The 11,019-nt window shown below is 51.0% G+C and overlaps 1 protein-coding gene across 1 annotated transcript; it reads left to right on the forward strand.

Annotated features, from left to right (window-relative positions):
- The first annotated feature begins 373 nt into the window (after positions 1–373).
- On the forward strand, positions 374–10,939 carry TCTA (T cell leukemia translocation altered). The gene is made up of 3 exons (XM_040408013.1): positions 374–627; positions 694–739; positions 10,897–10,939. The coding sequence occupies exons 1-3, from the start codon at positions 420–422 to the stop codon at positions 10,937–10,939; spliced, it is 297 nt and encodes a 98-aa protein (XP_040263947.1). The 5' UTR covers positions 374–419.
- Positions 10,940–11,019: the final 80 nt, after the last annotated feature.

Here is an 11,019-nt window from a genome sequence, read left to right on the forward strand (position 1 = left end):
TCACACTGTTACTGAGGCATCACACTGCCGGGGTCACACTGTTACTGAGGCATCACACTGCCGGGGTCACACTGTTACTGAGGCATCACCCTGCCGGGGTCGCACTGTTACTGAGGCATCACACTGCCGGGGTCGCACTGTTACTGAGGCATCACACTGCCGGGGTCACACTGTTACTGAGGCATCACACTGCCGGGGTCACACTGTTACTGAGGCATCACACTGCCGGGGTCACACTGTTACTGAGGCATCACACTGTTACTGACAACTGTCTGTGGCCACGCCCCCTTTATTGCACATCTGATACATTGTATTGTCTTGATGCGACAGGAGGGTAGGGAGAGACCACGCCCACGTCACGATGATTGGCACGCCGTGGTGACGCCCTCTCCCAGCATTCCCCGCGGTGGCCGCTCAGGATGGAGCTCGGGGCCCCGCAGCTGCTCTCCCCGCTCTTCGGCTCCGTGCTCGGGGTCTGCGCGGACTTCAGCCGGGACTGGGAGAGTAACGACCTGAGAGCCGCCATCTTCAAGCTGCTCCTGGCCTGGCTGCTGCTGAGCCTGACCGCCATCCAGCTGGCCTGGCGGAGCTACGGACCGACCGTCAACGGCCTGTACTACCGGCAGGGTGAGTGCCCGGGCCGCGCGGGGGCCCCTCTGCTCCGCGACACCTGACGGCTCTGTGTCTTCACAGGCATGGGCGGACAGAACGGCGGAACCGCGGAGCACCCGGCAGCCTGGTGAGTGGGGCCCTGCGGATAGTGACCCCTCCCCCTGCAGATAGTGACTCCTCCCATTATAGATAGTGACCCCTCCCCCTGTAGATAGTGAGCCCGCCCCATATAGATACTGACTCCTCCCCCTGCAGATAGTGACTCCTCCCATTATAGATACTGACTCCTTCCCCTGTAGATAGTGAGCCCGCCCCATATAGATACTGACTCCTCCCCCTGCAGATAGTGACTCCTCCCATTATAGATACTGACTCCTCCCCCTGTATATAGTGACTCCTCCCATTATAGATACTGACTCCTCCCCCTGCAGATAGTGACCCCTCCCCCTGCAGATAGTGACCCCTCCCCCTGTAGATAGTGACTCCTCCCATTATAGATACTGACTCCTCCCCCTATAGATAGTGACCCCTCCCCCTGTAGATAGTGACCCCTCCCCCTGTAGATAGTGACCCCTCCCCCTGTAGATAGTGACCCCTCCCCCTGTAGATAGTGACCCCTCCCCCTGTAGATAGTGACCCCTCCCCCTGTAGATAGTGACCCCTCCCCCTGTAGATAGTGACCCCTTCCCCTGTAGATAGTGACCCCTCCCTCTGTAGATAGTGACCCCTCCCCCTGTAGATAGTGAGCCCCCCTATAGATAGTGACCCCTCCCCCTGTAGATAGTGACCCCTCCCCCTGTAGATAGTGACCCCTCCCATTATAGATACTGACTCCTCCCCCTATAGATAGTGAGCCCCCCTATAGATAGTGACCCCTCCCCCTGTAGATAGTGACCCCTCCCCCTGTAGATAGTGACCCCTCCCATTATAGATACTGACTCCTCCCCCTATAGATAGTGAGCCCCCCCTATAGATAGTGACCCCTCCCCCTGTAGATAGTGACCCCTCCCCCTGTAGATAGTGACCCCTCCCCCTGTAGATAGTGACCCCTTCCCCTGTAGATAGTGACCCCTCCCCCTATAGATAGTGACCCCTCCCCCTGTAGATAGTGACCCCTTCCCCTGTAGATAGTGACCCCTCCCCCTGTAGATAGTGACCCCTTCCCCTGTAGATAGTGAGCCCGCCCCATATAGATACTGACTCCTCCCCCTGTAGATAATGGCCCACCCCTTTTAAATAGTGACTCCTCCCCCTGGATATAGTAACTCCCCCTGTAGATACTGACTCCTCCCCCTGTAGATAGTGAGCCTCCCCATATAGATACTGACTCCTCCCCTGTAGATAATAGCCCCACCCCATGTAGATAGTGACCCCTCCCTCTATAGTGACCCCTCCCCCTATAGATAGTGAGCCCTCCCCATATAGATGCTGACTCCTCCCCCTGGAGATAATAGCCCCACCCCATGTAGATAGTGACCCCTCCCCCTATAGATAGTGAGCCGTCCACCTATAGATACTGACTCCTCCCCCTGTAGATAATCCCACCCTATGTAGATAGTGACCCTTCCCCCTATAGATACTGACCCCTCCCCCTGTAGATACGGACCCCTCCCCCTGTAGATACGGACCCCTCCCCCTGTAGATACGGACCCCTCCCCCTGTAGATACGGACCCCTCCCCCTGTAGATACGGACCCCTCCCCCTGTAGATACGGACCCCTCCCCCTGTAGATACAGACCCCTCCCCCTGTAGATACAGACCCCTCGAACCCTGCATTTCCCACAGCGGGGCTCAGGATCCTCTATTATTACTAATATCAGCAGACAGCGGGGCTCAGGGTCCTCTATTATTACTAATGTCAGCAGACAGCGGGGCTCAGGGTCCTCTATTATTACTAATATCAGCAGACAGCGGGGCTCAGGGTCCTCTATTATTACTAATGTCAGCAGACAGCGGGGCTCAGGGTCCTCTATTATTACTAATGTCAGCAGACAGCGAGGCTCAGGGTCCTCTATTATTACTAATATCAGCAGACAGCGGGGCTCAGGGTCCTCTATTATTACTAATGTCAGCAGACAGCGGGGCTCAGGGTCCTCTATTATTACTAATGTCAGCAGACAGCGGGGCTCAGGGTCCTCTATTATTACTAATATCAGCAGACAGCGGGGCTCAGGGTCCTCTATTATTACTAATGTCAGCAGACAGCGGGGCTCAGGGTCCTCTATTATTACTAATGTCAGCAGACAGCGGGGCTCAGGGTCCTCTATTATTACTAATGTCAGCAGACAGCGGGGCTCAGGGTCCTCTATTATTACTAATATCAGCAGACAGCGGGGCTCAGGGTCCTCTATTATTACTAATGTCAGCAGACAGCGGGGCTCAGGGTCCTCTATTATTACTAATGTCAGCAGACAGCGGGGCTCAGGGTCCTCTATTATTACTAATATCAGCAGACAGCGGGGCTCAGGGTCCTCTATTATTACTAATATCAGCAGACAGCGGGCTCAGGGTCCTCTATTATTACTAATGTCAGCAGACAGCGGGGCTCAGGGTCCTCTATTATTACTAATATCAGCAGACAGCGGGGCTCAGGGTCCTCTATTATTACTAATGTCAGCAGACAGCGGGGCTCAGGGTCCTCTATTATTACTAATGTCAGCAGACAGCGGGGCTCAGGGTCCTCTATTATTACTAATGTCAGCAGACAGCGGGGCTCAGGATCCTGTATTATTACTAATATCAGCAGACAGCGGGGCTCAGGGTCCTCTATTATTACTAATATCAGCAGACAGCGGGGCTCAGGGTCCTCTATTATTACTAATGTCAGCAGACAGCGGGGCTCAGGGTCCTCTATTATTACTAATGTCAGCAGACAGCGGGGCTCAGGGTCCTCTATTATTACTAATGTCAGCAGACAGCGGGGCTCAGGGTCCTCTATTATTACTAATGTCAGCAGACAGCGGGGCTCAGGGTCCTCTATTATTACTAATGTCAGCAGACAGCGGGGCTCAGGGTCCTCTATTATTACTAATGTCAGCAGACAGCGGGGCTCAGGGTCCTCTATTATTACTAATGTCAGCAGACAGCGGGGCTCAGGGTCCTCTATTATTACTAATGTCAGCAGACAGCGGGGCTCAGGGTCCTCTATTATTACTAATGTCAGCAGACAGCGGGGCTCAGGATCCTCTATTATTACTAATGTCAGCAGATAGTGGGGCTCAGGGTCCTCTATTATTACTAATGTCAGCAGACAGCGGGGCTCAGGGTCCTCTATTATTACTAATGTCAGCAGACAGCGAGGCTCAGGGTCCTCTATTATTACTAATGTCAGCAGACAGCGGGGCTCAGGATCCTGTATTATTACTAATGTCAGCAGACAGCGGGGCTCAGGGTCCTCTATTATTACTAATGTCAGCAGATAGCGGGGCTCAGGGTCCTCTATTATTACTAATGTCAGCAGACAGCGGGGCTCAGGGTCCTGTATTATTACTAATGTCAGCAGACAGCGGGGCTCAGGGTCCTCTATTATTACTAATGTCAGCAGACAGCGGGGCTCAGGGTCCTCTATTATTACTAATGTCAGCAGACAGCGGGGCTCAGGGTCCTCTATTATTACTAATGTCAGCAGACAGCGGGGCTCAGGGTCCTCTATTATTACTAATGTCAGCAGACAGCGGGGCTCAGGGTCCTGTATTATTACTAATGTCAGCAGACAGCGGGGCTCAGGGTCCTCTATTATTACTAATGTCAGCAGACAGCGGGGCTCAGGGTCCTCTATTATTACTAATGTCAGCAGACAGCGGGGCTCAGGGTCCTCTATTATTACTAATGTCAGCAGACAGCGGGGCTCAGGGTCCTCTATTATTACTAATGTCAGCAGACAGCGAGGCTCAGGGTCCTCTATTATTACTAATGTCAGCAGACAGCGGGGCTCAGGATCCTGTATTATTACTAATGTCAGCAGACAGCGGGGCTCAGGGTCCTCTATTATTACTAATGTCAGCAGACAGCGGGGCTCAGGGTCCTCTATTATTACTAATGTCAGCAGACAGCGGGGCTCAGGATCCTCTATTATTACTAATGTCAGCAGACAGCGGGGCTCAGGGTCCTCTATTATTACTAATGTCAGCAGACAGCGGGGCTCAGGGTCCTCTATTATTACTAATGTCAGCAGACAGCGGGGCTCAGGGTCCTGTATTATTACTAATGTCAGCAGACAGCGGGGCTCAGGGTCCTCTATTATTACTAATGTCAGCAGACAGCGGGGCTCAGGGTCCTCTATTATTACTAATGTCAGCAGACAGCGAGGCTCAGGGTCCTCTATTATTACTAATGTCAGCAGACAGCGGGGCTCAGGATCCTGTATTATTACTAATGTCAGCAGACAGCGGGGCTCAGGGTCCTCTATTATTACTAATGTCAGCAGACAGCGGGGCTCAGGGTCCTGTATTATTACTAATGTCAGCAGACAGCGGGGCTCAGGGTCCTCTATTATTACTAATGTCAGCAGACAGCGGGGCTCAGGGTCCTCTATTATTACTAATGTCAGCAGACAGCGGGGCTCAGGATCCTCTATTATTACTAATGTCAGCAGACAGCGGGGCTCAGGGTCCTCTATTATTACTAATGTCAGCAGACAGCGGGGCTCAGGATCCTCTATTATTACTAATGTCAGCAGACAGCGGGGCTCAGGGTCCTCTATTATTACTAATATCAGCAGACAGCGGGGCTCAGGGTCCTGTATTATTACTAATGTCAGCAGACAGCGGGGCTCAGGGTCCTCTATTATTACTAATGTCAGCAGACAGCGGGGCTCAGAGTCCTCTATTATTACTAATGTCAGCAGACAGCGGGGCTCAGGGTCCTCTATTATTACTAATGTCAGCAGACAGCGGGGCTCAGGGTCCTCTATTATTACTAATGTCAGCAGACAGCGGGGCTCAGGGTCCTCTATTATTACTAATGTCAGCAGACAGCGGGGCTCAGGGTCCTCTATTATTATTAATGTCAGCAGACAGCGGGGCTCAGGGTCCTCTATTATTACTAATATCAGCAGACAGCGGGTCTCAGGGTCCTCTATTATTACTAATGTCAGCAGACAGCGGGGCTCAGGGTCCTCTATTATTACTAATGTCAGCAGACAGCGGGGCTCAGGATCCTGTATTATTACTAATGTCAGCAGACAGCGGGGCTCAGGGTCCTCTATTATTACTAATGTCAGCAGACAGCGGGGCTCAGGGTCCTCTATTATTACTAATGTCAGCAGACAGCGGGGCTCAGGGTCCTCTATTATTACTAATGTCAGCAGACAGCGGGGCTCAGGATCCTCTATTATTACTAATGTCAGCAGACAGCGGGGCTCAGGATCCTGTATTATTACTAATGTCAGCAGACAGCGGGGCTCAGGGTCCTCTATTATTACTAATGTCAGCAGACAGCGGGGCTCAGGGTCCTCTATTATTACTAATGTCAGCAGACAGCGGGGCTCAGGGTCCTCTATTATTACTAATGTCAGCAGACAGCGGGGCTCAGGGTCCTCTATTATTACTAATGTCAGCAGACAGCGGGGCTCAGGATCCTCTATTATTACTAATGTCAGCAGACAGCGGGGCTCAGGGTCCTCTATTATTACTAATGTCAGCAGACAGCGGGGCTCAGGATCCTGTATTATTACTAATGTCAGCAGACAGCGGGGCTCAGGGTCCTGTATTATTACTAATGTCAGCAGACAGCGGGGCTCAGGGTCCTCTATTATTACTAATATCAGCAGACAGCGGGGCTCAGGGTCCTCTATTATTACTAATATCAGCAGACAGCGGGGCTCAGGGTCCTCTATTATTACTAATGTCAGCAGACAGCGGGGCTCAGGGTCCTCTATTATTACTAATATCAGCAGACAGCGGGGCTCAGGGTCCTCTATTATTACTAATGTCAGCAGACAGCGGGGCTCAGGGTCCTCTATTATTACTAATGTCAGCAGACAGCGGGGCTCAGGGTCCTCTATTATTACTAATGTCAGCAGACAGCGGGGCTCAGGATCCTCTATTATTACTAATGTCAGCAGACAGCGGGGCTCAGGGTCCTCTATTATTACTAATGTCAGCAGGGCTCAGGGTCCTCTATTATTACTAATGTCAGCAGACAGCGGGGCTCAGGGTCCTCTATTATTACTAATGTCAGCAGACAGCGGGGCTCAGGGTCCTCTATTATTACTAATGTCAGCAGACAGCGGGGCTCAGGGTCCTCTATTATTACTAATGTCAGCAGACAGCGGGGCTCAGGGTCCTCTATTATTACTAATGTCAGCAGACAGCGGGGCTCAGGGTCCTCTATTATTACTAATGTCAGCAGACAGCGGGGCTCAGGGTCCTCTATTATTACTAATGTCAGCAGACAGCGGGGCTCAGGGTCCTCTATTATTACTAATGTCAGCAGACAGCGGGGCTCAGGGTCCTCTATTATTACTAATGTCAGCAGACAGCGGGGCTCAGGGTCCTGTATTATTACTAATGTCAGCAGACAGCGGGGCTCAGGGTCCTCTATTATTACTAATGTCAGCAGGGCTCAGGGTCCTCTATTATTATTAATGTCAGCAGACAGCGGGGCTCAGGGTCCTCTATTATTACTAATATCAGCAGACAGCGGGTCTCAGGGTCCTCTATTATCACTAATGTCAGCAGACAGCGGGGCTCAGGGTCCTCTATTATTACTAATATCAGCAGACAGCGGGGCTCAGGGTCCTCTATTATTACTAATGTCAGCAGACAGCGGGGCTCAGGGTCCTCTATTATTACTAATGTCAGCAGACAGCGGGGCTCAGGGTCCTCTATTATTACTAATGTCAGCAGACAGCGGGGCTCAGGGTCCTCTATTATTACTAATGTCAGCAGACAGCGGGGCTCAGGGTCCTCTATTATTACTAATGTCAGCAGACAGCGGGGCTCAGGATCCTGTATTATTACTAATGTCAGCAGACAGCGGGGCTCAGGATCCTGTATTATTACTAATGTCAGCAGACAGCGGGGCTCAGGGTCCTCTATTATTACTAATGTCAGCAGACAGCGAGGCTCAGGGTCCTCTATTATTACTAATATCAGCAGACACCGGGGCTCAGGGTCCTCTATTATTACTAATATCAGCAGACAGCGGGGCTCAGGGTCCTCTATTATTACTAATATCAGCAGACAGCGGGGCTCAGGGTCCTCTATTATTACTAATGTCAGCAGACAGCGGGGCTCAGGGTCCTGTATTATTACTAATGTCAGCAGACAGCGGGGCTCAGGGTCCTCTATTATTACTAATGTCAGCAGACAGCGGGGCTCAGGGTCCTCTATTATTACTAATGTCAGCAGACAGCGGGGCTCAGGGTCCTGTATTATTACTAATGTCAGCAGACAGCGGGGCTCAGGGTCCTCTATTATTACTAATGTCAGCAGGGCTCAGGGTCCTCTATTATTATTAATGTCAGCAGACAGCGGGGCTCAGGGTCCTCTATTATTACTAATATCAGCAGACAGCGGGTCTCAGGGTCCTCTATTATCACTAATGTCAGCAGACAGCGGGGCTCAGGGTCCTCTATTATTACTAATGTCAGCAGACAGCGGGGCTCAGGGTCCTCTATTATTACTAATGTCAGCAGACAGCGGGGCTCAGGGTCCTCTATTATTACTAATGTCAGCAGACAGCGAGGCTCAGGGTCCTCTATTATTACTAATGTCAGCAGACAGCGGGGCTCAGGGTCCTCTATTATTACTAATGTCAGCAGACAGCGGGGCTCAGGGTCCTCTATTATTACTAATGTCAGCAGACAGCGGGGCTCAGGATCCTGTATTATTACTAATGTCAGCAGACAGCGGGGCTCAGGATCCTGTATTATTACTAATGTCAGCAGACAGCGGGGCTCAGGGTCCTCTATTATTACTAATGTCAGCAGACAGCGAGGCTCAGGGTCCTCTATTATTACTAATATCAGCAGACACCGGGGCTCAGGGTCCTCTATTATTACTAATATCAGCAGACAGCGGGGCTCAGGGTCCTCTATTATTACTAATATCAGCAGACAGCGGGGCTCAGGGTCCTCTATTATTACTAATGTCAGCAGACAGCGGGGCTCAGGGTCCTCTATTATTACTAATGTCAGCAGACAGCGGGGCTCAGGGTCCTGTATTATTACTAATGTCAGCAGACAGCGGGGCTCAGGGTCCTGTATTATTACTAATGTCAGCAGACAGCGGGGCTCAGGGTCCTCTATTATTACTAATGTCAGCAGACAGCGGGGCTCAGGGTCCTCTATTATTACTAATGTCAGCAGACAGCGGGGCTCAGGGTCCTCTATTATTACTAATGTCAGCAGACAGCGGGGCTCAGGGTCCTGTATTATTACTAATGTCAGCAGACAGCGGGGCTCAGGGTCCTCTATTATTACTAATATCATCAGACAGCGGGGCTCAGGGTCCTCTATTATTACTAATGTCAGCAGACAGCGGGGCTCAGGGTCCTCTATTATTACTAATGTCAGCAGACAGCGGGGCTCAGGGTCCTCTATTATTACTAATGTCAGCAGACAGCGGGGCTCAGGGTCCTGTATTATTACTAATGTCAGCAGACAGCGGGGCTCAGGGTCCTCTATTATTACTAATGTCAGCAGACAGCGGGGCTCAGGGTCCTCTATTATTACTAATGTCAGCAGACAGCGGGGCTCAGGGTCCTCTATTATTACTAATGTCAGCAGACAGCGGGGCTCAGGGTCCTCTATTATTACTAATGTCAGCAGACAGCGGGGCTCAGGGTCCTCTATTATTACTAATGTCAGCAGACAGCGGGGCTCAGGGTCCTGTATTATTACTAATGTCAGCAGACAGCGGGGCTCAGGATCCTGTATTATTACTAATGTCAGCAGACAGCGGGGCTCAGGGTCCTCTATTATTACTAATGTCAGCAGACAGCGGGGCTCAGGATCCTGTATTATTACTAATGTCAGCAGACAGCAGGGCTCAGGGTCCTCTATTATTACTAATATCATCAGACAGCGGGGCTCAGGGTCCTCTATTATTACTAATGTCAGCAGACAGCGGGGCTCAGGGTCCTCTATTATTACTAATGTCAGCAGACAGCGGGGCTCAGGGTCCTCTATTATTACTAATGTCATCAGACAGCGGGGCTCAGGGTCCTCTATTATTACTAATATCATCAGACAGCGGGGCTCAGGGTCCTCTATTATTACTAATGTCAGCAGACAGCGGGGCTCAGGGTCCTCTATTATTACTAATGTCAGCAGACAGCGGGGCTCAGGGTCCTGTATTATTACTAATATCAGCAGACAGCGGGGCTCAGGGTCCTCTATTATTACTAATGTCAGCAGACAGCGGGGCTCAGGGTCCTCTATTATTACTAATGTCAGCAGACAGCGGGGCTCAGGGTCCTGTATTATTACTAATGTCAGCAGACAGCGGGGCTCAGGGTCCTCTATTATTATTAATGTCAGCAGACAGCGGGGCTCAGGGTCCTCTATTATTATTAATGTCAGCAGACAGCGGGGCTCAGGGTCCTCTATTATTATTAATGTCAGCAGACAGCGGGGCTCAGGGTCCTCTATTATTACTAATGTCAGCAGACAGCGGGGCTCACGGTCCTCTATTATTATTAATGTCAGCAGACAGCGGGGCTCAGGGTCCTCTATTATTATTAATGTCAGCAGACAGCGGGGCTCAGGGTCCTCTATTATTACTAATGTCAGCAGACAGCGGGGCTCAGGGTCCTCTATTATTACTAATGTCAGCAGACAGCGGGGCTCAGGGTCCTCTATTATTACTAATGTCATCAGACAGCGGGGCTCAGGATCCTCTATTATTACTAATGTCAGCAGACAGCGGGGCTCAGGGTCCTCTATTATTATTAATGTCAGCAGACAGCGGGGCTCAGGGTCCTCTATTATTACTAATGTCAGCAGACAGCGGGGCTCAGGGTCCTGTATTATTACTAATGTCAGCAGACAGCGGGGCTCAGGATCCTGTATTATTACTAATATCAGCAGACAGCGGGGCTCAGGATCCTGTATTATTACTAATGTCAGCAGACAGCGGGGCTCAGGGTCCTCTATTATTACTAATGTCAGCAGACAGCGGGGCTCAGGGTCCTCTATTATTACTAATGTCAGCAGATAGTGGTGCGGAGGTGATATCATAAGAGGGAATTATGGAAGACCCGGGTTATACCATTCTCCATGTTGGATCGGGGGGTCAGTTGGCGCAGCCGCTGGTTTTCATGCTTCTGTTTATTTTGCAGGGAGAGCGCCAGCACAGAATCCCTAAAAACACACCAGGAGTGAGCGCGAGGAACGGGGACAAGATGGCGGCCGCGTGTTCCCCGAGAATCCATGTGCGGGATCTGCGCCTTCCCTGCTCCATA

This window comes from Bufo bufo, chromosome 9 (assembly GCF_905171765.1).
Source record: "Bufo bufo chromosome 9, aBufBuf1.1, whole genome shotgun sequence".
Classification (NCBI taxonomy): domain Eukaryota; kingdom Metazoa; phylum Chordata; class Amphibia; order Anura; family Bufonidae; genus Bufo; species Bufo bufo.